We start from the raw sequence: 26,804 nt of genomic DNA, 5'->3' as shown, positions 1-26,804 counted from the left end.
CTAGCTTCTCATTTCTTAAACAACCATGTCTAAAGACACAGAAAAAGATGTTAATCTGTTTCAGAAGAGTCAAATTGTTGACATCAAGCAAAGAAAACATCTAAAGAGATTGATGAAACTACTAAAACTGGGTTAAGAACTGTCCAACACATTAAAAACTACAAGGAGAGTGGGGAACCATCATCTTTGTGGATGAAATGTGGTTGGAAAAAAATCTTAAATGATCGATGATCATCTAAATGTTTGGTGAAAGCAAATTGTAGAAAAACATCAGTAGAACTCATGGCTATGTTTAATGGTGAAAGAGCATTTCCACACACAAAGGAGTGGGAATAAACAGCTGTGTAGCTTTAAGAAAACCACTTGTCAGTGAGGCTAATAGAAAAAAAAGGTATTAATTTGCAAGGCAACATAAAGATTGGACGCAATGAAATGGATGAAGGTCATGTGGTCTGATGAGTCCAGATTTATCCTGTTCTAGAGCGATGGAGCATCAGGGTGAGAAGAGAGGAGGGTGAAGTGATGCACCCATCATGTCTAGTGTCCACTGTACAAGTCTGTGGGGGTAGTGCTATGATCTGGGGTTGCTGCAGTGGGTCAGGTCTAGGTTCAGCAATGCTATGTGTCCAAAGAATGAGGTTAGCTGACTACCTGAATATACTGAATGACCAGGTTATTCCATCAATTTTTTCTTCCCTGATGACACGGGCATATTCCAATACGACAATGTCAGGATTCACCAGGCTCAAAATGCGAAAGAGTGGTTCAGGTAGCATGACACATCACATTCACACATAGATTGACCACCACAGAGTCCAGACCTCAACCCCATTGAGATTTTTTTGGGATGTGCTGGAGAAGACTTTGTGCAGCACCAGATTCTCCCATTATCAATTGCAGAAGCTTATTGAAACGATGCAACTGTGAATGCTTAAGCCTAAAGGCGGTCCCACGAAACATTAATGTGTGTGACTTCTTTTGGATGGGCAGTGTATTTTATTCTTACCCCATCACGCCGTACGTTCATTGGAAGAAGCAAGATTGAAAATTAGTGTATTAATTTCCACGGGTGACTCTAATTTACCCATAGGTATGAATGCGAGTAAGCTCTTGAACGCACCATATCACGGCACGGACATCGTCCTCGGGTACTGCGCATGCGCCGCCGCTTCCTGGGTGTGACGACTTGTCCGCTCCTTGTGTGTTGTAGCAGCCGGGTCCTAGAGGGTGGCGGACAGCGTGCAGCAGTGATGTCAACAACATCGGTCAGTGGGTCATCCTGTTATGAACACGCTAATGTTTGTAGCAGAGCCCCACAGAAAGACACAGTTTGTGGCTGCAGATTAATGCGACAGGTTTGTTTTTTAAGGTTTAAGCTTCAAGAAGACAACTAACGTTAGTTATTAACGCAAGCTAGGGTTAGCTAGCGCTAGTATGCTAACAGCTGCGAGAGGAAAGAAAATCGGTGTTTTAATTAGCGTTGTCTTGCGGCACTTGACTGTCCTGTTGTGAAAGGGCCACATGTGTCAGTGTAGATGTGTGAGAGCTGAACGAGGGCTGCTCGACTATAAATGAAACTTAACGCGCAAATAGAAACTCTTCGTTCTCGGTGATGTTTTCTCCCGGACGCCAAAGGAAGCAGCTGTTCTCCCACCCGCCTCGCTGTTGTCGTATTTACTGCACAGTTGAGTACTCTTCTAGCTCCAGTGCTGTCTGCTTTTACTGAATTCGTGTCGCCTCGTCGAGGTCGTGTTCCCATTTTCATTGATTTACCTAAAGCGGTGAAACAGCGCCTCTCTGGGGTGCAATGAAAGGTGAACGTGAAACACTGTTAGTGGTCAAAGATGGTATTGCGCTCCTGGCAGCTGAGGTAATCGTGTGGTGTCCCTGAGGTCAGGTTGACATCATGAGATCAGAGAACAGTAAATGTTCCCTTTGTTGCATTCCAGGGATGTGTAACTGTATCAAGTAGATTAAGTGATTGCAAAGCAACACATTTGTTACAACACACCACTGGATGTTATCTAAAGCTGCCCTGTCTTTGCTTTAGAGAACATAATAAACCATGATCACCACAGAGGCTGCAAGAGAGTTCCAGGCCAAAGAACGCAAACACAAGGAGCAGCTGAAGAGATGTTTATCATCCGCTCTGTCTGCAGATCTCAACAGGTAAGGATTTGGACAGCATGCGGAGCCCTGTAAAAGCCTGTGCTAGGCACTAATCGGTGAGAAACGTCAATTACAGAGTCGCACAAGTTGACGTTATCCCACTGCAGCAAAAGCAGTTTGTTAATTGGGGAAAAACACATCTTTCTGTTTCTGCAGCTTCTTTTAAAGAAACCTGAGTGGTCTGCACTCACTTTCCTGTTTTCCGTCCAAATGTATCATTATTTCATCAACTGACCTGAAGAAGAAAATGCTGGTTAATGCATGTTTTCATCCACTGTTGACAAAGTACTGTTTGCGAGACATGACCTCTGACATACGAGTCCACAGTTACACAGTGAAACAGGCAGAGTTGCTGTGAAGACACAAAACATTGAAACACTGAAACTGGTAAAAGAAATGAAGCAGTACTGTATCTATCCGTGTGACTGGATGTGCACAGTAAACCAGCTCACGTGGATTTCAGTTTGTTAGGGTCGACAAAGATCTGGGTGTCCTTGCTTCATTGAGGCGCAGAACAGGACACAGCACCAGCATCTGAACGGCCTTAAGCCGACTCAGTTCTGGGTCACCCAGATCAGTCACTGAGGCGAGACCAGAGTTGATGATGATGATGAAGAAATGCCTCAGGACTGGACTTGTGTCATTCTGAAGTAGAGAAATGGGTCATCAGATTAATCTGAGTCTCACTGATTGGTTGGTTAAGCAGGTTTTGAATAAAGCTAATAGCATATTTTTGGTGGCAAGTTGATTTTAAAACAGCCATTAGCCACGTCTCTCTCTAAATCAGCTTGGTAAAGTACAAATAACACTTTTCACACAACAGTGTTGGTGCTGCCAATATATTTTGTTCAGGACATTGTTCTGAAAAATGCTGAGTCCTGGGCGAGACTGGTGAGACAATCGGTCACTGCAGCTGCGATTAAGTCGTCCAAGGAGAGCTTCCTGCATTTCCGCAAGGCTGCCATAGAAAAAGAACGTGAAAAAGCACTGAAGCAGAAACAAGAGGAAGAAAACAAAGAGGAGACGCCTGAAAAGAGCAGGTATTCACAAAGAAACGGCAAATGCATTCAGTCTGTTTCTGAATTGAATTCCTTCTTTTAATTTTCCAAGCTGAAGTTGCTGCTCTCAGACTTTAGGACGATGTTGCATAATTTTTCAACAAAGGTTGTGTTCTTCTAGCCTGCCAGCCTTATGTAAAGCACAACAAAATGATGTACCAGAGAGCATCTGCGCAGACGCTATATTAGATGCTCCCAGAGATGTTGAGCAGCAGAAGCCAAAGTCTCTCAGTGTGACCCAACTTCTAACCACACAGTCCTCAATAGACAGGGAGAGAGAGATGGCCCGCAAAAAGGAACAAGAGCGTCGCAGGCGACAGGCTGTGAGTGTCACGTTTTAGTGTGACTCCTTACTTTACTAACACAATGTCATTTTAACAACGTGTTCTGTCTTTGTTTTCTCTCTGTAGATGTCTGGCATTGACATGACTATGCAGCGGGACATCATGACTACATTTGAACTTAACCTTGACTAAAAGTCATATGGGATTTACTTGAAAAATGTTTCCTTTGTGCAAGACACCTAGGAGCCATTAACATTTCATGGTAACAGGACAATAGCTGCCTTATGTATCTTAAGAACAAACAAAACAAAAAATGTAATTGTGAAAAGGAAACATTAGATAACATGTCCTTAAATTGTATTTGACATGATAAGAAAACATTTGCGCTGATGCACTCTTGAAATTTGGGGGAGTGTCATTAGTGAAACCTGAATGTAGAATTCTCAGTGTTTTTGTTCTGTTCTTTTCACATGTGCAGCAGATGAGTCTTTCTACAGCTTCAAATTGTGTGTGAAGCTTCCTAAGATACCCATATACTGGAGTTTGCACACAGCAGTGTTGTATTGTTTGCTGAAATATTAGGTGTTTTGTTCTTACATTTGTTCTTCCAGCCAATGAACCCTTACCACCATGCCTCAGGTAATCCAGATTTAAAAAAAGAACTACTCCATGTAAACAGAAGACTGGTATGTTATAAATGTACAAGTGACTTTTTTTTTTTTTTTTTTAATGGAAAACGTCTTGCACAATAGAAAAAAGTATATTTTGAACAGAGACTGAAGTTAGTTCTCACATGATGTTTCCAGTGTCTCTGTTCGTTGTTGGCCTGACCACAGTGTTTGAAAATGCCATACATTGTGTTAACTGTAAATGCACTGCACTTTGTTGTTGATACAGTTCTGGCTGTTCCAAAGTTGTTTCTGGACACAGTCAGCATAACCTGTATGTTAGAGTTTGTATGTGTTAAATTAAATAATCATTTCTTTTTTTTTTTTTTTTTTTACTCAAAATAATAAAGCTATTTTCCTTAAGCAACCTGCATCATGTGATCCACACTGTAGTAACTGTGCATGGCTTTTCCAGTATGTACAGGCACATTAATTAGACTATAATGAGCAGCCTGCAAATGACAGCAAAAATAGTTTCTGCTAATTTTGTCCAACAAACTCTTGCAGCATTCAGACTGGAGCCACAGCCTCATCCTGTAGCAGTGTATTTTAGACCTTCTAGTCTTATTACACTAATAGTTTTTTGGCTTATAGGTTCAGTGTAAAGTTGGACCGGCTTTATGGATTCACATGCATTTTTTTTGCCGGCCACTACTCCGATTTAAACCCCTCTAGTCTCAGCGCTCTCTGCTCGCATGATTTAACCATCTTACTACAAGAGATTTTACATTTACAGTAACTATTCAGACTCTTCACTTTTTGCACACTTTATTATATTCAGATATAACATTTAGATTTCAAATGTAAATATTTCAAATGAAATCCACAGCCCGTTTTTAAGGGATTCCTCCCTAATAACGTCATGATGTGTTTCTGCAGGTTGCTGCAGGAGGAGCTGGAAGCCGACGTTTCCCTGTGCGCTGGCTCGGGCTCCCTCCGGGCACACAGAGCTGTACTGTTGGCCAGAGCTCCTCACATCCTTCAGGGACAGACGCACAAAGATTCCACCATCATTCATGTGCCTGGATGTGAGCTGTCAGAGCTGAAAGATTTCCTTAGGTAGGCAGTGGTTTCACAGTTTAAGTGATGTCTGATTTGGGGTTTGTTTGTTTGTTTTTTTGCTTTCAGTAGTTTCACATAAGGGCCTAACTGTGTATCTACTTTCCAGTGGACAATTACTAAAAGACATCATTTGTCCTCCTCTGAAAGTGTTACAGTATCAGTGTCTGTCTGACAGAGGGCGCCAAGCACACCGCCTTTAATCTGCCGGATTTGCTGGTGTTTGAACATTTGTTTATGAGCTTTGCAGACGCTGCATCCATTAAATAATAGATTGCACTTCACATTTTGGTCTTACTGTTAAGATGCATGATTCGTGTGAGTGGTAATCATGATCTAGCAGTTGTGAAGGCTTTGCAGCGTGGTCTCTAGGAGTCTTTGATCCACAGATCTGTGTCTCATAAGCTATTTATAATTAGAAAGGAGACTTGTCCTGTTTCAGCTGCGCTACCTTGAAGTCGAAACCTTTGTTTTCAGGCTCCTCTTACACAGGAGGTAGACATTTTTGGTTTTTCCAGAAGTCCTTTTACAAATAGGCCCACGTTGATTCTTTTACTTTAGGATGTGAGTAGATAAGGCTTTTTAATTAACAACGTTGCTGCTGCACTGTGGGAGAACAGCACAGAACATGGGCAACAATGTAGGATGGATATTTACACTCTGTATCATCATTAATTACCATTCAAACAGTATCTTTAACAGTAGTCACTCAGATCCGTTTTAGATCTGCTCCAGAAAATACACTTGTTTGACTTTCTAATTATTGCAGCTTCTTCTACATAAGAAAGTGATTAAGTTCAAATGCACAGCATGGCTTCATATCATGTCATGATCGTAGGTTAACAATTTACTGGGAGTTAGTTTGGACTTTTCTCAGTGGATTTCTGTGGAGCATTTTGTACATTTAGTTCAGGAAAATGACAAAGGTGTCTCCCTCCTCTTGTTGCATCAGGGTTTTAACACTGGTCTCTGTTCTAACACCTGACAGTGTAACATTCTGTACCTGGAATATCTATTATCTTGGGGACAGTCTTCCTGACAGCATCACATCCATGGTTGTGTTTCTGTCAGTGTATAGCACCGCACAGCACATCACAGACTTGCAGCCCCGCTGTGTAAAAATCTGCTTTTTACTCTTGTATGACACTGTTGTGAATGAAGCCGGACAGGCTGTCTTACATAGCGAGTTTAGAGAATATTGATTATGTTAATGATCTCATGGATGTGCAGCTCCTCATGAACAGGTGGCATTAGTCAGTCAGGAACCATTGATTTGTGACAAGTCTGTGTGGAACTCTACCACAGTACCTCTAATGTTGCAGGGTGGCAGTCATGTGTTTCACTGAGTAACAACAGAAGATCCTGCGTAGTTCAGGTTGTGGCTGCCTACTGTGCCACTGAAATCACGATGCATGAAATTAAATTGTAATTTAAATAAGTGTGAAAGGCCTAGTTTTAATTAACCTTTGGAGTTTTCCCCCCTGCAGGCGAGTGTACACAGCAGAGCAGAGCAGGCATTCAGCTGAAATAATCCCAGGCCTGGAGGGCTCTGTGCCACAGAGAGCTCTACCTGTTTCTGACCCGGCAGACCTTCGTAGCTCCACTGACTCAGGTAAACAGATCAACACGCTTTTCGGTACGAGGGTTTATTCTAGGTTATGTGACCGTTGAGCTGTCCTCCCCTCCCCTTTTCTTCACATTATGTTATCTCAAGCATAATCCACTTAAGAGCTAATCTCATTTGGATCGCTGTTGTGGTTGATGCTAATTGCAGCATGTCTGTGCTGTGGCTCATTCAGGATTTAGCTCTGTTTTAACAAATGTTTTTCAGTACTTTAGCTAAGTGATTTAATGAGAGCAACCACACATACACTCACAGCATATGTGGCCTCCACAGATTAACATATGCTTCAAATCTTGCTCTTCACCATTCACACCTCTCTGTGTTCTGTCCAGGTGCTGTTGTTCTCGCGTCAGGCCTCGGCGCTGACTTGCTGGATCTGTACCATAGGGGAGAGCAATGTGACATCACCATCCAAGTAGGAGAGCAGGTCTTCTCCTGCCACAGGTAGAACTATTGATGGTGGTATCGCAGGCCTCTGTATTGACACGTGGAAAAATAAGAGCGTGATGGTAGTTAGCGGGCATGATGAGAGCACGTTAGCCACATTTACCAGGTGTAAGACACCACAGAGGTCGCACTTCTGTTGTTGACTCATACCAGGATGGAGCAGCAGTGGGTGGTCACTCTGTGATGTGGAGGTAGTTGTAGCAGCTGGTAACCATGGAGACAGGTTTCTTGGAGCTCATGTTCAGGCAGCGGGAGAAGAAGCTGGGTTATTTCTCAGTTGCTTTGCAGCAGTGATCTTTACCACTGCACAGTGTGAGCTGCTGCAGTTCCTCAGAGGATAGTCTTAACCAGGGCCCCTCCAGCCCAGCATCCATAACTGTGTTTATTCATCTGTTTAAACTTCACTGTCCGTTTAACAAAACACATCTTGGCCACAATGAAAGTGTAGAGCAGTCAACACAAACTGCTACATTCTGTGTGAATTATGAATGTGATGCTTGCTTCGAGTGGAAGAGATGTTTCCAAAACAAGTGGGCCTTTTGGTACTAAAAACATCCTTATGATGATGAAATGCTTGGAATAGGAGAAAGTATTTTATAGCAGGAGACAGGTAGATTACGGTGAATGGCTTCAAAGATGGAAAGGTGCATGTTTCAACTGGCTGGAGTGAGGTCTGTTTAGTTAACACAAATCTGATAGTGAAAAGAAAATAGATCAAACAGTGAGCCCGATGCTTACTTTACTAATACCTAAGAAGACTATTGTATGTGTGATTGAGTCCAACTAAATGTTTCTGTTCATAATAATGAAAGATCACTTCAGCCAATGCACTAGTGCAACTGATGTGTTGTTTGGACAGTGGCACAGAGGAAACATCAGGTTTTTAGTAAAAAGAAAATACACTGTTTCATATGTTTTAATGCAGCTAATTAACTCTAAACATCTCAATGGCGTTGTTTTCCCACATCACTGACTAGAAACACAGTCTCCAGAGACTACAGAACACACACTACAGTATTTTGTCCTCCTGGTTGTCACTTCAAAGCCACTTAAGTACACACAGGGCTGCCAGATGACAGGTGAAATATTAAAATGGTGGGTGGATCTGACACGCAGTTGCCTGCTTTATTGGGTTTCTAGGGCAATCTTGTGTGCGCGATCTCAGTACTTCCGAGCCATGCTGAGCGGGAGTTGGATGGAGAGCTCCAGACAGTGCATCACTCTGCAAGGGTAAGACTGGTGAAGCAGCAGCTTCTAGCAGCAGCACGTCACACCTCCATTTCTGATCTAACAGTTCTACATCTCCTTCCTAAAATACACAGCTGACAGGAACACGTTGAAAACACATCAGTGCTCAGTGGGGAAAAAAATCATGTTGGATATCTGTACTGATATGAACTGTGTAAAGTGTTAGGAACGAAGGGATGCAGTATCATTTGATGGAAATGGAAATGATCAATTCAGAGACACCCTGAAATTCAATTGAAATTGAATTGACTTGATGCTAAATTCTAATTAAAGTGTTCCTTTCATTTTGATAGTATTGTATATAGCTAAACTATTGCATATGCTGTGCTCATTATTCGTGTGGTGCAGCAGAGGTGGGTCTGCACACAATGAGATTTTCCCCCACACTTCCATTTACAGTGCAGAGACACAAACTTAGTCACCCACTTCCAGTGGAATCTCAAATTGCTTGCTCTGTTGTGCAGCTTTTCCAAGAGCCCCACCACCACACATCCCCTCACTACCACCCACATTCTCCTTTCAGAGTGACAGCGGCATATGAAGCCCACTTTTTCCTCTGGGGAGTGATGTGTCACTCGCCTCAGTATTACTGATCTTAGGGTAACTGGTGGAGACACGGCTGTCAGAAAGAAGAGCGGCTGCGTTGACATGCAGGGGAAAACCTGTGATGTGGCCTCCAGGCTTCAGTCACGTGGTCTGGGTGCTTCATGATACATGGGTTTTGTTTTAAGCAATCTCAGTTGTGTCTCTAGCCCCCCCCCCCCCTCACAAAAATATGCAGCATACACAAAAAATAAATTCACCTACCTTGTATGCCTGGATACACACACACACACACATACACAGGATATGAGGTTGTAACTGGGGGCTCTTAATGTTAACCTGTGAAATGTGGGTTGTAAGCAGATAATTGTGTCAACCCTTCAGCTTAGGACCAGATGAGATGGAGGTCTTGCTTCAGTTCATGTATGGCGCCATTTTGGATCTTCCCTCCGGAGCCAGTGCCAGGTACAGTATGTGAATAAACCTGGTTCCTACGATTGGTGCGGAGCTTCCAAAAACAAACTGACCTGGATTCGGTGTGTCCTCTCCTGTAGTCAGGTGGTGCTGGCAGCAGACATGTTGGGTTTGGAGGGGCTGAAAGATGTGGTGGAGATGGTTCTTACCCGAGACTACTGCCGCTTCTTCCCCAAGGTCAGCTGGAATTAACTAGTGAATGTCTCAATATTGTCAATAAAGTCAAATATTTAATTGGAAAATATCATTATGAAATCACTATTTCTAAGTTCTTAATAATATTTCAAAAAAGGTTTGTCCCACACTGTAATGTTTTATAGAAATCCCATTATTAGTATGTGGACACTTGGTTTTTAAAGGCGAGCATTTCTACCCTCAAAACTCACTTGCACTTAGTGTACCAAATATAATGTCTTTAGTTCCAAATATTTATTAGCATATTATTACTAATGTATCAACTGTATTTGTACTTGAGGAATATCTGTTTTGCAGAGGAGCATCTAAGATGACAGCTGGAAACACAAAGAACATATCCCTGTGTTGTTCCCTTTGCTTTACTCTTGATTTTACACTTTGCCTGTATGCTCATTGTCAATAATAATGTTGTTTCATTCCTCTAAAAGCTTTTCTATTTATTGCCATTTTACGTTGCCGTATACTAGTTAGCACATTTCTAACTACTGTACGTTACAGATTTCTCAGAGCCTCACTGTGACAGTATAAATACACTCTTGCTTTTTTGTAGCCAGTTGATGGGGTTCAGAAAACCGTTCTCGAGTGCCTCTCACTGACACACGCCTTAGGCCTTCAGAACCTCCACTTGCTGTGTAAGAGGTGAGTGTCTGCACACTACTGTACCTAAATAGACTTTAAAACCTGTGTTACAGCATGGAAATGTACAGTATGATGGAATATATACACTCCCTTCCAAAAGTATATGAAAAGTGAGGCCAGGTCCTTTATTTTTGCTGTAGACTTAAAACAATTGGCTTTGACATCAAAAGATAAATAAGGCAAAGATCAACATTTCAGCTTTTATTTCCAGGTGTTTACAGCTGCATCCAATAACCAACTTAGCACCTATAGCACCTTTTGTTTGAACCAACCAAATTTCCAAAATTCTTATTCAACCTTTGGAACAGTTGTGTCCTATTACAAGAAATAGCTCTAAATGTCTACACTCAGTCTCAGTTTTGGGTTTTGTCTGTTCAGTCTGCATTTATAGTAAGTAAGTTACCAGAGAGCTGTTTGTGAGTGAAAACCAAGAGGAGAACCAAAAGATGCAAACCTCATCATTCATTAGCAAGAATAGGAAGGCCAGGCTTAAATGTAACTTAAAAGTATAGTAAGGAGCCTCCAAAATTCTGGGACAAAGTTTTATTGATTACATTTGAGATAAAGGTTAACTCTTACCAAAGTGGTGGAAAAGCTAAAGTTTGGAGAAAGACAGGATCTGCTCATGATCGCAAACATACAAGCTCATCTGTGAAACACAGTGGAAGTAGCAGTGGCCTCTTCTGGGACAGACTCCATCCAATATTCTTTGATGATGTAACACATGATGGCAGCAGCCAAATGAACTCAGACGTTTGGGAGCTCCTTCGTCGTGAAGCAAGATAATGAACACACTGCCAAAACAACAAAGAAGTTCATCAGGGGCAGGAAGTGGAAGGTTTTGGACTGGACATGTCAGTCTTCAGTATTAATCTCTATAGAGCATTTACCTGCTAAAGAGGAGAGTGGAGGGAGTAACCACCCAAAACAAACAACAACTGAAAGAGGCTGCAGCGAAAGCCTGGAAACATGATGTCAGTGGGTCACAGGATAGATGCAGTTAATGCAAGCAAAGGATTTGCAACTAAATATTATAGTCTTATTCACTTTAATCTATTTTTAGTTTATCTGTTACAAACGATTGCTCACATTAAAAATAGGTGTGTTCAAACAAAAGGTGCTATCTTTAAAGTTGTGGATCAGATCCAGACATAAACACCTGGAAATAAAAGCTGAAATGTTGATTTTTTATTATATTATTTTTTTTCTCATTTTCATTTTATGAGTCTACAGCAAAAATAAAGGAACTGGCCTCACTGTTCCAATACTTTTGGAGTCAAGGGTACATAAACATTTGGTAGAAGTCAGTGAATTTTAATTAATGGTACCAGAACTAGATCTTTTATCAGATTCGACCTTTAAAACCTACACGTGTAAGTTGGAAACCTGTCACCTTTCTTGCCATAGCAAGTGGCATCAGCACCTTGTTGCTAACTAGTATGTGGGTTTAAACTTTGGCTGTGGGTTTGTTAAAAATGTGATCAATGTGATGTGTGTAAATCTACGAATTAAATCCATTTAAGAAAGAGGAAAGAGACAGAGAAGGAATTCTTGCTCAACAAACAGATTTAACGGGCTGAAACAAATTTAACTAGAATCCTACACGCTGAGAAGATTGTAGGCTTTATATGTGAACATGCTGCACAGTGTTCAGCATTCTCCTCTCTATGGATTTATGTGAAGACAATTCAGTTCTCCAGCTGATGTTACTGCAAGCTAACTACGCTCCTGCACACTGCAGTGAGCAGGAGCGTGTGAATGTAGGTCAGGGGGGTAGGGTGTGTTTGAGCAAAGCTGTGAGCTGGTCCTGATTTGTCGTATGTGGAGACATGGCATTGCTACGTCTCTGCTGAGGATGATGAGTCACGAGAGCATGACGCTAAACTGAGTTGCACTGCCTTGTGCCCTGAGCAGTGCGTTGCTGATCTTCTCATCCTCACTCGTTCTCTTGTTCCCTCAGCCAACCTCTGCCAACCACTGTTGGAGTGAGCGTGAGAGTCCATAGCATTGCACTGCAGAGACATACAGTGATTCTTGTTATTTTACATCACCTGCGCTTATCGCTCCCTGAGTACACTACTAATTGGTCTTATCCAGCATCATCAGGAACATCACTGTTTATTTCTGCTCTGTTAGTGACAGGATGCAGGTTCAGTTCAGCTGTAATACTACGAGCAAGTTCATATTTTCTTCGTGTCTTTCTGGGTCACCATCCACTGTCAGAAAGGGGTCTTTTAAAATATTTTAATTACATCTCAGTTTTTTAAGATTTTTTTAAGGTTGCTAAAGAGAGAGAAAATATTTTGATAGTAAAAACCTGATTTAATTGCCACTTTCCTAAAATATGCACGCTCCTAAATAATATCTACTAATAATGGGACATTTTCATTATAACCTGAATACACCCATAACGACTTCACGAATACAATATCAACAAATGCAGGAATTAACTAGAATTTGCAATTACAATTAGTTATTTGCAGTCGCTTTTATCCAAAGCGACTTTCAAGTGAGTTACAAAACAAGTAAAATATCTAAGCTAAGATTGTAGACCTGGAGGAGGGAGTTCAGATAGGCCAGTGCAGTTGAGTTTACCTCTAAGCAAGGGTCAGGGCTTTGAACCTGATGCGGAGAGCTAAATGAAGCCAGTGCAGAGATCTAAAAAGTGGTGTAATGTGTGTCCTTTTTGGCTGATGGTGACAGCTGCTGCATTTTTGGATGATCTGGAGGGGATTGATGGTGCATTCTGGTAACTCTGGTCAGTAAGACATTGAAGTAGTCCACGAGATATGACCAAAGCCTGCTCAATGAGTGTGTTGTATAGTCTGAAAGGTAGAGTCTGATCTTTCTGATGTTGAAAATGCATGCCAGTCAATGAATCAGTCAGCCAGTCAAAGCTTTTATCGTTGCACCTTTCGTACAGTAAAATTAGATTCAAATTGCTTTGCACTAGTGAAAAAGTATATCAATAAGGTATAGTAAGGTAAATGATTTTAATCAAAAGTCAGGCTAAAGACGTGGGTTTTATGTGTACATTTGAAAACATCAGTGCTTTCAGTAGTTCTTAGATCCTCAGGCAGGCTGTGCCAATGTCTCAGCATAAAAACTAAAAGCTGCCTCACCAGAGGATTACAGAGAATGTACTGGTTCACACAGTGGAAGCATGTCAGACAAACAGGCCAGTACGAGACCATGAAGTGCTTTAAAACAATTGCAAGAATTTCAAAATCAATACAGAAACTGACAGGCAACCAGTGTAATGACTGGTTTAAAGTGTTCTCTCCTTCTGGTCCTGGTCAGTACTCATGCAGCACAGTTCTGAATCAGTTGTAATTGATTTATAATGTTTCCTGGTAGACCAGAAAGGAGAGCATTAGTACTCATTGTCCAGTCTGCTGGATATAAAAGCATGCATCAGGCTCTTTGTAATAATCAACGAGAGAAATGGCAATATTTAAAGATAAGAGTTATGATAAAAAGCAGATCTGGTGACAAACCCCACATGATCCTAACGGTTCAATTAGGAGTCAAAGATGACGCCAAGATTTCTGGATATTGGTTTGGGTTAATTCCTACAGATTTTATATTTGTTGCCAGTTTCTCTCTCTTAGCTTTTGAACTAATAACGACAGCCTGAACCTTCCTGGTTGAGCTTCTGTGACATCGAGGCACTGATGTCTAAAATACATTTTAAAAGAGAATCAGTTGGTCTGTTGACATCAGGAGACATGGCCACTGAGAGTGTCATTAGCATAGCTATGGAAGGACATTCTGCAGAAGCAAATGGGGATCCTAATAAAAAAACCCTTTGACCACTAAAAATCTGATCAGTTTATCTTTGCCAGCTGTAAAGCCTCTTTCCACTGCTGTGACTGCTGTGTAGACCAAACACATGTTTCTTTCCTCTCTCCTTGCATTTGTTGTGAAAGAGTCAAGTTATGAAAAGCACCCATAGAAAAAGCTTCCAGGATTTTGTCTGATGAAGAATATGGTCAAACTGCAGAGAAACTGAAGTATCGATTTACTCTACAATGTGTATTTTTAGGTGGGTTGCCGAACATTTTGTGAAGACCTGGTGTGAGAGAAACTTCTCCCTCTTGCCTCCTGAGCTCCACAGAGCCTGTCTTACTGCTGTAACTGAAAACATGGTGAGGTTCCTTCTTCCAGGATAATCATACTGTATTCATGTACAAATATCATCAACCAGTTCTCCAGTGTTTTTCCACAGGAAGGAAATTCAAACATGATCTAATCAAAGATGACCTTTATTAAATTCTTAGTTATTAAAGAAGTCTAATTTAAGACTATGATGTGGATACAGACAGATGGGGAGTGATCCAGCCTCGTAATTGATAATTGAGTCTTGAGTCTTGAGTCTGTTTTTCATTCCTAATGAGCTGGTGTGCATTCTGTGAGTAAAGCAACAAACGTACTACTGTTCACCCTTGGCAAGTGTTGAGGTTCAGAGCTGGCCAAGAAATGTTAGACAATTCAGGGAATCCCTCTGCTGCTCAATAGTATAAGTCACGATTCAGGAAGGGTTGGGTCCATTTGATTTTGTTTTGTGTTCTCATGTAGAGAGAGTTTCCTTAGTTGATAGATGTTTCCATTCAGACTGTGCAGAACGCAGTGACATACCTCTGTGGCACTGAGCAGTTGATTGGCAGTCTACCAGAAGTCAAGTGGGCCCAACAGGTGAAGAGTCTTGTCACAGAGTTACAGGAGGAGAGCCTTCATGTCATTGTCCAGCATCTCCCTAAAGTCACCCGCACTCAGGCCTTCCAGGACCTTCGCAGGGTAAGGTGGTGGTGAAGCCAATTTATTCTCCTTCAGTGTAAGATTTACCTACAGATTCTCTCAGTGTCAGATTCTGGCTCTGTTGCAGAGGGAAGAGTTCACCCGAGAACCCACACTGTTGAAGAAGCTGTGTTCAGCCATAAGGGAAGGTGTTACCGTGGACAACTGCTGTGATCTTTTCGCTGCTGTGGATGATCTGTGTGGAGATGACATAGAGGACAACGCTCTCCTGGAGCAGAGTAGGCAAAAACAAGAAGAGGTGAAATGAAGCAGATTCTCTTCACTTGATCATTTTGTGTTTGCCTCTTTAATAGATATACTGTAACCATGTGGTTGAAAGTACAATTTAACTTGAGTTTCCTAGGATAGGCGCTTAACCAGGGCCTGATGTGGGTCTGATGCTGCTCAGCTTTGGCATGAATTGTGCCCGTTAATATTAGTATTTAGTTGCTATCATATGGTTCTAATGCTATAATTTATTTTATTGGGCTTCTAGCCCTCCTGAATATATTAGCTTACGGATGAAAATCACGAGTTGCTTTTTTTTTTTTTTTTTTTTTATCAAGTTGGGCAAGTGTGAAACATTTTAACGACATGTTCCTGTCAATTGTTTGTCTTTGAATTAATCTGTCTTGCGAGTGGTCCACTTTGGTCCATCAGTGGTAAAGACATGAAGAAAAATGAATGATAATTGACTTGCTCAAAAAACTATATGAGAGCATTCCTCATCAAGCTGTGCAATAAATACTAATGACCCTTTCTAAACATATAGGAACAAAACAATAAAAACATGCAGCTAACCTGTAGCCAGTCAGTGTCAAGAACATCAAGCTGAACCTGCTGCACCTTTGAATGTTCAGTACCAGATGTGGTGACCTTTGATTATTTTCTTTAATGCTAGAATGTTCTGAAAAAATTAAATTGACTTTTTAAAATGTAAATGAAGCAGGTTTGGCATGTAAGGTGACTTCTAGGAGAAAGTGACCTGTCTGGACAAGTTAAAGCACATAACCCTTGTAAATACTGTACTGTATGGTAGAATGGATTAGGCTGAGACCGTGACGTGTGCCAGTGGCCTTGACTAATCTGTGTATCTGCTGGTGTGGTTAGTGCAGCGGAGGAGGTACAGATAGCTCCTCCCTGCTTTCCAGCTCTGTTTTTATAATCGGGTGTAGAAACAGGAGCATGGGCTTCAGCTGCTGACATCACGTTCGCTCGAGGGAGCTCAAGTGGATGCTGCACCAGAGACAGAGGGTGAGGGAGGGACAGAAAAAGGGAGGGGTAATTGTTGCCATGGTGAAAGGTTCTTAAAGCAGCTGCTGATTCGCTTGTGCTGTAGTGCACCCCTTTCCATTCTTCTGCTCTTCCGTCTCTCTCTCCTGTCTGTTTCCACCAGCCATTCAGGCAAGAGATTTGTAGGCTACGCTGTCGGCTGTGGACCTTCCTTCTTCAGACCTTTTACGCGGTTCGCCACACGCAGGGATGGGACACTCTGTCATCTAAACACAGAGAGAAAATACTTACAGGTAGGGAAGGATATCCTTGCTATGTCTCTGTTTTTCCAGCACACACATAAGGTGTTCACACTGCAGTGTCTGTATGGATGTGTGTGTGTGTGTGTTTTTTTTCCCTCCCTTACCCACCTAACACTGAAGCCAAAGCTCTGCATCATTAGACATGAACCGAAGCCCTTGGATCTTTATTTACCCTTCTCTTTTTAGGCAGCTGTCTAGCCACTACTTACTCATTTATTGATTAGCCCATGTTGTTCTTTAACATTTTTACTTTACCTTTTAAAATGTGTTGGCCATGTTTATATATGCTAACACAATAAATGCACCAAGCTTATCTTTAATGGATGGGAATGAAAAGCTGGATTCTGGTCTTTAGGTCTGATTAAAAGGAGCCACAAATACAAAGAAAAATTAAACTTTGTCGCTGTTGAGACAGTAATGTGTTGATATGCACTGCATTAATAATTAATTCAGCTGATATCAGTGTGTGCCTTTTATTGGTAGATTTCTTGGCAGTGTAATCTGATTCTTGGTCTCATACTAACTCATAACGAGTAATGCACTTACTACTAAAATTTAGTAAATATTTTTTGACCAAATAAGGGAAATGATAAAGTAATGAAATTATGTGTATATGAAGTGTAGAACTGGCAGTGCTTTGTTTAAAATGGTGTTTACCAGACGTGGCTGTCCATTGAGTTAACGTTTTCTTGTGGTCAAGGCATAAACACAGGGTGTGGAAGCAGGAATTTGTGAATGAAAAGAATGGGTTCTCTGGCTCAGCTGATGAAGGACCTAAGCAGCAGCTTGGGGGAAAATGGTGCAGCCCTTTTCATCTGTGTTATGCTCTGATTTGAATAATGTGTTTTAGTTATCTGGGATTTTATGTTGCTTTTATCTTTTTTTTTTTTTTTGACAGATGCTATTGATAAAGGGGACAATAGAAGACTTGGTAAAAAGCCAGTATTCACTAGCTCACAGGTAATATTGTCACTCAACTGTTTTCCTTTAACAGAAGGGTATCATTTGGACAAAAAAATCAAGCAATGTGCAGCAATCAACGGTTTTATATGGTAATTAGAACTCTAACTTTTACTTAGGTGATGATATAGACTTATGAGGCTGTTCAGCTTTAAGAAATGTAAGTTGTGATTACATCTTGTGGCCATCAGATGTCATATGTCATAAAAGCTCCTCTCTTGCAACTGCACAGTAATGAAATGAGCACCAAGGTATAAACAGATGTTTTGCTAAGATAAGCCTGGTTGATGTGATCCAGAGATAGACCGCCAAGTTGTCAGGAATGAAAGCTGTGGAGCTGCTAAAGTTTTCTCAGCAGGTTGATGGAGTCAGAACAGGAACTTTAATTTACTGAGTCTGCAGGATGCAGTTCACAAAATTACTGTAGTTACTCTACTGACATTTGCAAAAGCTCACAAGATGGCAGATAAAGAAGATCTGGTGTGAGAGGTCTCTTTCCAATTAACATCTGCTGAAAACCTGAAACTCAATAACTCAAAGGTTAGACAAAAGTTAAAAACACAGTAAGATATGCAGTGGTAACATTTGGGTTGTCTTAGCACAGACTACAGAGTTCTTAACAGCAGATGTTTGAGGTGACATTAGCAGTCCTAAACAGTCATATTTAATGTCCTCTGGTTATTTGCTGATTAAACCAGTCTTACAGTTATGTGACTAAGATGGTATTTTTTTCCTTGCAGCACAGGGCTGTAAAATGCCCTTCATCTGCACCTGAGAGAGTGTCCGAATACACAAGTTCTTCCTCTCGTAGTGTTGCATCAGCCATGAAGTCAGATGGACTGGCAACAGCTAACAAACCAGGAGATGGTCACACATCCAAAACAAAGAATATGAAGAAGCCAGGAGATCGGAATGTAGCAACAAAAGGAAAGACAGCATCAGCTGGCACACCAGTTGTCAATGGCACCGGGGCTGCTGGGGCCAGACGGGATGCAGCCAGTGCCAATGGCCCGAGCAGCTCTCATGGGGCTAAAGAGCAAGAACAGAAGCCAAACTCAGGTGCAAGGCCTAAAACCTCTCCCCCAAGCTGCACATCTACAAGCCAATCAACAGTAATAAAGGCTCAGAAGAGCTCAACAGGAAAAGCTGACAGCACTGCTGGCACCACCCAAACTCAGCCCACTGCATCCACATCAGGCAGTGCCTCACCAGAGAACAGTGCCAGCAGCCCTCGCAACGACACCCACTCCATCCCAGGTTTACACTTTATTGACTTCTTTACATTTTATTATTGTGACTGACACCATTTACAATGTAGTACATGACTGCAGTCAAGCAGAGTCCGCTCCAGGGCATAATGCTGTAACTGAAATATGAAAGGACCTGCAGACTAATTAGTATGATGAATGCTGTGCTGTGGCCACAGGGGATCTTTGGAAGACAAGTGCAGTGCCATGTATGAATGTTGACTTATCAGGAACAAAGCACATGAGGATGTCCTTAGCAGCCCACTGGTTTCAAACTAACAGCAGAGGTCAAAGCCCAAGCAGCTGTCACACAGGGGTTGTGACTGATCACTTTGAGCTTTTGTGGTGATGTTGGTTTGGGGGAGGTGGGGTAATCCTATGTCATTTCAGTGTCCATAGCTAAAATGAGCCTGCTCCAGCTGTCTGTCCTGCATATAAAAATGCAGCACGTGTTCCTGTACCCTTCCTTAAAAAGGGACATTCTAAGCTCTGTGTTGTAAGCTCATACTTGGTATATTAACTACAACTGCTACTCTGAAGATTATTAAGTTTATTCTTCAGTAAATGGATCACACCATTTGCTGTATTTACATTCTCAACCTCTGCCCTGACAAAATGCTATTTACAGTTGTACATGTGGCTCATGTTTTGTGTTTTAGGTGCAAAGCCCAAACTCCAGGCCAAAGCAGTAAACAAATCCCTATTAACAAAACCACCTCAGAAATCAGATACAACAAAGACGAGCAGGTGAGCATTACTCCTAGAATATCATTACACTGTTTTACTGTTTACACTGTCTTATGTATTCACTCAAATCTTGGGTTTATCATATAAAGGCTCCTTTGTTCCCCTTCCCCTTGTGTGCCATTCTACACCTCAAGACTTGCAAAATGGGAACAAAACTAGCATTTTGGGAGGCTGCCTTTAGAGAGCAATTGAACAATCAAACAAACATTTTGTTGGTTATTCATTTGCCCTTTAATCAAAAACTTCTAATCAACTGCCCAGTTGGGCATCAGAGCTGTTGGGGTCAGACAAAATGCAAGCATTGCCAATGGCCCAAGCTCTCATGTGGCTAAAGAGCAAGAAAACAAGCCAAACCCAGGTAAAAGGCCTAAAACCTCCTCCCTTAGCGGCACATTTACAAGCCAATCAGTGGTAATAAAGGCTCAGAAGAGCCCAACAGTAAATAGGTAAATAAGTGACATACCTCGAGATATGGCTATTTTCTGAGACACATTTAGTTTTGCCATTCTCTGTATCTACACAGCATATCACTGTATATTGTGTGTGTGTGTGTTGTGTAAGTTTGCAGTGATACAGTAAAATGGTAATGTGGCATAGTGACATACAGTTTCAGACACAGATCATGGGACTCTAAATCCTAAATAGCTGATCAAAATTTGTTACCTTTAAAAAAATACCTGTAGGTTAAAACATTACAACAAGAAAACATGTTCACCTTAGCTGCTGTGCAAACCGAATGCCAGCAAGCTCAAAATCACGAGAGAACTTAAAGCATTCAGGTGATAGAAAACAAAAACATACAGTAGAATCTATGTTAGTAATGTAAAAGTGGGGCAATGATATAGGTGCACAGTATCACTTGTTTCTTTTTTTTAGGCCACATGTGGCTATCAGGAGGATGAAAGCATGTGTAGTGTTTTCTGACAAGCCTCTTATCTGTCCTTCAAAGATGTTAAAAATATCTCTTACAATCAGCATCCAACTCCATCTGTCCTGGGAGCACATTAATATTTATTAGAGTCCATGGAAAGGGGCCATGTAAGTTGGGTAAATAATAGCTGATAGCCTCATAACTTCAACATAAATTGATTGCATCTTTGTCCTGGCTTCTTTTGTAAATAAAGAGTAGAGGTAGCACACCATCTGTGCATTATTTAGTCTACTCTATTCATGTTCCATTGACCTTGAGCACACAACAAATCTGTAAAAATATGTGTTCTCTTATCTTGTGCTCCTGATGTCAGATTTCGTTTAAAAAAAAAAACTAAGGAAGAATAATCTTCACAAAGACACAAGTAATAATTTAAAATTCGTCCATGCATTGGTTATCAGCTCATGCCTTAAAGTCTTGTCCTTGACAAAATGGGAGAAAAATCTTTGCTGCCCCCTGCTGATGCTAAGTGTAAACCATTTACTTTCCCGACATATGGCGGTTTGCTCACATGTATTCTCAGCTACTACTGAAGATATATATTCTTCTAAATAGTTTTAGATGATTTGACCTAGAGGCATGAAATGGATATGGTGGTAAAACATTTGCAGTCACTTTGTTGTTTTGTGGTTTAATGGCCTGTTTCATTCATTACAGTCCTACAAATAAGTCAAGTGTGAGAGAAAGTGGCAAAGTCAAGACAGGTGCCGCAGAGAAAGCTTCTACTGGAGTGAAAGCTGCAATATCAGACGGCAAGGGAAGAGGCACAGCACACCAAGCTGGTAAGATGTCCAAAGTTTGCTTAATACGAATGTCAGGCAACAGTGTGTAGCAAAGTATTAATTTTCTGGTATATCTTTTATTTAGTTTCCAAACATGGGTCCTCTGTGAAAAAGCCAGCTTCCCCCAAGAAAGACGACAGCAAGGACGGGCTGAAGACCTTAACGCCAAACAAAGCAGGCACTGAAGCTTCCAAAAAGATAGCAAAACCTGGTTCAGCAAGTGGAGCTTCTGCTAAATCTAGTGCTAAACCAGCTAAAGCTTCTTCAGCTCCCTCTAAGCAATCTTTAGTAGTAGCTGCCAAGTCTGGTCCAAAGCCAAAAAGTACTACTGAATTATTTACAGAGAAATCTTCACCAAAATGTGGAGGAACCTCTAAAACCTTGGCTGCTGCTGCCTCCAAGAAATCAGGAACTAAAGGAAAAGAGGCTGTGAATGGTAAACATACTGAATGTAAAACTGAGCTTGTTACAACTGAAAAGACTGAAGGTACAGAGATAAAACATCATAAAGAGTTGGAGCCCTCTGACCAGCCTGCAACACACAGTACGCAGTTAACAAGCCAGGGTGGAGGGGATTCACTTGGGTGTCAACCAGATGTAATCCTTAAGCAGAGTCTGCAGAAGACTGAAATACAGTCTGAAAACACTAATGGTGGAGGAGATGAGGCTAGTGTTCCACCAGCAGCTAACAAGAACCATCAAGTGAAACCTGCTAATGCTGACACTTGCAAACAGACTGAAGGGAGTAAACTGAAGCAGTCTCCAAGCGGAGTAACCCCTGCTCACATCAGTGGAGGTCAAGTTCATGAGATCAGCTCCCCAAATTCCCCGAAAGAAACGGAACGCCCCCTAGAGACACCCTGCAGCATGGGAAGCACTGACACTCCCTTAGAGGACTCATGGAGTGGCATCCACCATCAGATTAGCCCAGAATCTGAGACTGGCAGCACGCACACCACTTCCTCTGACGACATTAAGCCCCGCTCAGAGGACTACGACGCAGGAGGCTCGCAAGATGATGACGGATCCAATGACCGAGGTGTTTCCAAATGTGGCACCATGCGCTGTCATGACTTCTTGGGTCGAAGTAGTAGTGACACAAGTACCCCAGAGGAGTTAAAGATGTACGAAGGAGGTACCGGGTTGAGGGTGGAGGTGAGACTGCGTGGGAGAGAGGCAGAGACCACCAGCGAGGAGGAGGGACTGCGACGATGTCCTCGTTCCTGGTTGCAAAGAGATGAGGTGCACGTTGAGGAGGATCACTCGGAAGTGGAGGCCACTGTCACCGTAAAAAGCATTCCAGACCACCAGCTCTTCTCCTCAGAGGAGGAAGACGATGATGATGATGAAGAAGAGGAGACAGAGGATGAGAAGTCAGAAGTTGAGGTTATTCCAGGTCATGCTCAGCCACCACCAACAGAGCCCTCACCAAATTTTCAGGGGATTGTCAACCTAGCTTTTGATGATGACGGTGTGGACCAGGATAATGAGCAGCCCGACTACCAGTCGACTTCTAACTTTCGGCGGTCAGTGTTGCTTTCTGTAGACGAGTGTGAGGAGCTAGGGTCTGAAGAGGGTAGTGTTCAAACTCCACCTCAACAGCCCAATAATGCTGTCACTCATTGTGATGTTTTCGAGTCTGACTCTACAGCTCCTCAGCCCAACGATGCCCCTTCCAATGAACACCGGAACCACCTGCCATGCCAACTTAAAAGTACAGGTCTGAAGCAGATAACAAACACTAAGGAACAGGACGAAAAATCCTCTGTGTTCATTACAGAGCTCCAGGAGGAAAGTAATCACATGCAAGTGGATGGAGGGAAGTGCAGCGTCCCTCCTCCAGACGCTGACACTAGAGACCTCCCTCACCAGGAGCGCCCATGCCACTTGGATCTGCGCCACACTGAACAATACAACGGTGGGCCGCGCAAAAATCACACCAATTCCTCAGAAAACAAGAAGGCTGATTTACATCTAGACTTAAATGAGCCTCAGCTGACAGGGGACTTACCTGCACATGCTGCACAATCTCCAGCAGGTAATGTATGATCTATGGACCCTTCCTAGACCCCCCTATCCAAACCCATCTTACTTCCCAAAACCCCATCAGTGATGGTATAGTTTAAACCTTGCAGGATTCATTCTCCTCTGCTCACATTCCTAGACCTTACCTATGCCCAACAAATCCCTATCCCTCCTTCAGAAAAAGGATGTTATTGAGTATACCAGTTTAGTGACTAGTTAGAGATACAAGTTCAAATTCAAATTAAATCAGCGGCCATCATTTCATATCTAAACGCTTGCTCTCATCTCAACCCATTGATTGTGTAGCTGTTGTAAATTTGAATTTGCAACATTGATATCCTTTTAAAGATGGTCTCATCCAAACAACTAATCCACAACTCAGCTACCTTTAGTCAGAGGCAAGGCCTTGATAACTTATTTACATAGAAAAAGGGAAAGCAGTGTCCAGCACGAAGACTGATCATAAAATTGTATTTGTCAAAAATAATTTGCCTTGTGACAAGGCCTGTGACATAGTTAAACCAATGCACTTTTATGTACATAAAAAGATTTTTGGGATTATTTTTGTCATTTTCTTTTATGCAGTGAACAAGTCTTTGGCCTTTTTAAGCCATAGATTATTTGACATAGTTGAAGGTACTATGTACGGCTTTTTAACCTCAACATATCATTGCCAAATTATTTGTGATTTGTTGGTATAATTAATATTCCAGTTGGACCACCACTGAGATCTTTTCTTTTCTGACCAACCAGCACTCATAGTCTCTGAAGATGTCTCCTCTGTGTTGCTTTGTGAATGTTCTTTTAATTTTAAACGTTCAGTTTTTCTTACACTGCACTATCACTGTTTAAAGATCAACATATCTGGACCTTGCCGTATGAAATGTTTGCTTGGCTTCTCAGTGGTGGTATTTCTGATACTCCGGTACTTATACTAACATCTCCAAATTAATTTTAAAAAGATGTGTTTATGTTAAAATGCTGTGCGTAGGACCTTTAAAACTTGTGTTCAGGTAAATTACAACCAAGTTAAGATTTTTTTCAAATTTCTGGAAAGTGACTACCTGACATAAATGTCAAATACAATATGTTTGTCAAAAAAATATGACACTAAACTGCCACTGCCTCTCAGCAAAGTGTGTTCCAGCATCCTGGGGAGCATTTTCACCTCGCACCTCCCTGCTGTTTTTCTTTGTTTTCTTTTCTTTTTTTTTTTATTGAAGAATGTATCTATTTATTTGTTTTATGTTTGTTTGTTTGTTTTTTGCACTGCACACATGCATGCTGCCATTGAAGTTGATTTGTCACGTCCCTATGCCATCCATTATTTTTCTATATGTTCTTTTCATTGTCCATTACCTTTTGGTGTATGTTGTAGACCTGTGTCCGGATACACACAGTAGATTTTTAAGAAAAGTTGTGTTTCTGTGTTTTCTGAAAGTTTCTGTTCAGTAGGTTTGTGTATTGTCAGTAGCCTCCTCTGTAAAATATGTGACATGTCTCTAGAGCAGCCGTCAAGTTTCGACCATGTCTCTCTTTTTTCACTCATCAGGGAAAAAAAAATCTGCTGCACCATTACTGAGGGTCTATCCCAATGCAGACATGTAAATGATTTTGTTTTCGGCATCTTAACAGTGACAAGTTACTTCATTGCCATTTTGAAATTGTTAAAAATACAACACACAAAGGATGTCAAAAGAAAACTTGTGCCATCTTGTGTTGCTACTAAGTAAAGCACTGTTGCTTGCATCTAGGTTTTTGTGACAGTATTTAAGTCTGTTCTTTAGGTCCTGCACGTAAATCTCAACACAAATCACTGCAGCATTCTGAGAAATGCAAAGTTCACTGGTGCCGGCAATGCTTGGTTTACTTTGTTTGAACAGGTGGATAAAGAGATGCATTCAAACAGCATTCCTCTGTGCATTACCTTTAAGGCAACTGTTCACCAACATCCATATCTAATGGTGAATGTTGAAATAGTGAATTTAAAAATGGTATTGTAATGAGATTGACCATAATGTGACCAATTCACTGCTTTTCTCACCTGGCATCACTGTTGAATATATTTTAAGACACACAGTTGCATTAAGGGTAAACTTACAGTAATGTGTTTTATTGTAGCAGACAGTGACTAGTTGCTCAAATGACAAAAAAAAAAAACATCTGTGGAGGAGTGAATCACTTTGTCATTTTGCAGTATTGTCAATTGTTTTTAGGGGACAATGGTTGTGACAGATTGGATCAAACCTGCATACATGACCGCCGACCATCCAAAGCCCTCTCTCCCATTTACGAGACGGATGTGGGAGAAGCCTTTGAGCACTGCTTGGACAAGGACAGGAATGTAAAACTGCAGGCAGAGGAAGAAAAGCAAAGACGGGATGATGACAAAAGCAGTGAGTTTGCAGAGCGGGACTGGAGCCTGCTCAGGCAGCTCCTCTCGGACCACGAGTCCAATCTGGGCGTCATTAACCCTGTGCCTGAGGAGCTCAACCTGGCTCAGTACCTTATTAAGCAGACTCTGTCTTTGTCACGTGACTGCCTGGACTCTCAGGCCTTTCTGTCCCCAGAGAAGGAAACCTTCAAGCGCTGGGCAGAACTCATTTCGCCAATGGACGACTCCTCCACAAGCATCACTGTGACCAGCTTCTCCCCAGAAGATGCTGCATCTCCTCAAGGGGAGTGGACCATCGTGGAACTGGAAACACATCACTGATTACACAGAGGAGAGCCTCTCCGCCAAATAATGCCGTCTCTTTCAACGACTTGACATCAGCTTTGTCTTAATTTATTATACTTTCTAATCTGTCTGTCTTTTTTCGGGACTCGGGACTTTGCAGCAGCTCATTTGCATTCCCCATCACGCCCTCAGTGGACTGTTGACACACATGGGCTGTTATGCATGCTGATATTTTTGTATGTTTGTTTAATAGATGTTGCTTTGAAAGCTCTAGAAAAGAATAAGATAAAAAACACTTACTTTCTCATGACATAATATGGTTGGCAGACATTTCTTAAAAGTCAAATGATATTAGCCTACTGGCTTGCATTTAGTGTCCTAGAAATAAAGGTTTGTGTTTATGAAAAAATGCTGTTGTGTTTTGTTGTGTTGTAGAGGGTTTATTTGTTTGAGAGTGTACAGTATTATTTTATACAGCACACCTTTGACTTTCTCTTATCAGGAAACGGGTTTAATTAATAAGAATGATTAACATTAGCTCCCTGACATTAGCATTAGAGAGGCTTCATTCATGTGAGCTACACCTGTGTTTATCCTGCTATGATCACGTACAGGCTTCTCTAAATTAGCAAGAAGACACTGTAAAAGCGATATTAGTCTCACAACCTCACCTGTAAAAACACGAAGAAGGC

The 26,804-nt window shown here is 41.6% G+C and overlaps 1 protein-coding gene and 1 long non-coding RNA gene across 4 annotated transcripts; both read left to right on the top strand.

Moving 5' to 3' along the window:
* Window positions 1-1,180: 1,180 nt before the first annotated feature.
* On the top strand, window positions 1,181-26,501 carry btbd8 (BTB domain containing 8). Of its 3 annotated transcripts, XM_026344932.1 has the most exons (19): window positions 1,217-1,355; window positions 2,051-2,169; window positions 5,059-5,238; window positions 6,726-6,850; window positions 7,195-7,306; window positions 8,450-8,539; window positions 9,485-9,565; window positions 9,655-9,751; window positions 10,320-10,408; window positions 14,454-14,556; window positions 15,023-15,205; window positions 15,294-15,464; window positions 16,602-16,731; window positions 17,639-17,700; window positions 18,441-18,957; window positions 19,607-19,694; window positions 21,283-21,407; window positions 21,493-23,445; window positions 25,649-26,501. In XM_026344932.1, exons 2-19 carry the CDS (start codon window positions 2,066-2,068, stop codon window positions 26,146-26,148), a joined length of 4,710 nt encoding a protein of 1,569 aa, XP_026200717.1. In that variant the 5' UTR covers window positions 1,217-1,355; window positions 2,051-2,065; the 3' UTR covers window positions 26,149-26,501. The 3 variants fall into 3 exon arrangements, with proteins under 3 accessions (XP_026200715.1, XP_026200717.1, XP_026200716.1); XM_026344930.1 differs by lacking the exon at window positions 25,649-26,501 and having other exon boundaries at window positions 1,181-1,265; window positions 21,493-25,549; XM_026344931.1 differs by lacking the exons at window positions 1,217-1,355; window positions 25,649-26,501 and adding an exon at window positions 1,374-1,684 and having other exon boundaries at window positions 21,493-25,549.
* On the top strand, window positions 3,678-4,155 carry LOC113152027. Its single transcript, XR_003297881.1, has 2 exons — window positions 3,678-3,773; window positions 3,993-4,155. It is a non-coding gene; the product is annotated as an uncharacterized LOC113152027 (long non-coding RNA).
* Window positions 26,502-26,804: the final 303 nt, after the last annotated feature.

This window comes from Anabas testudineus, chromosome 4 (genome assembly GCF_900324465.2).
Source record: "Anabas testudineus chromosome 4, fAnaTes1.2, whole genome shotgun sequence".
NCBI lineage: Eukaryota > Metazoa > Chordata > Actinopteri > Anabantiformes > Anabantidae > Anabas > Anabas testudineus.
The sequence above is the reverse complement of the archived record's forward strand: the minus strand, read 5'-3'. Positions and strand labels throughout refer to the sequence as shown.

Bases quoted from the DNA above. Each gene is read 5' to 3' on its own strand.
- btbd8 (XM_026344932.1), top strand. From the start codon at position 2,066: ATGATCACCACAGAGGCTGCAAGAGAGTTCCAGGCCAAAGAACGCAAA. The intron at 15,206-15,293 runs GTAAGGTGGTGG...GCTCTGTTGCAG, and splicing joins CCTTCCAGGACCTTCGCAGG to AGGGAAGAGTTCACCCGAGA. The intron at 23,446-25,648 runs GTAATGTATGAT...AATTGTTTTTAG, and splicing joins TGCTGCACAATCTCCAGCAG to GGGACAATGGTTGTGACAGA.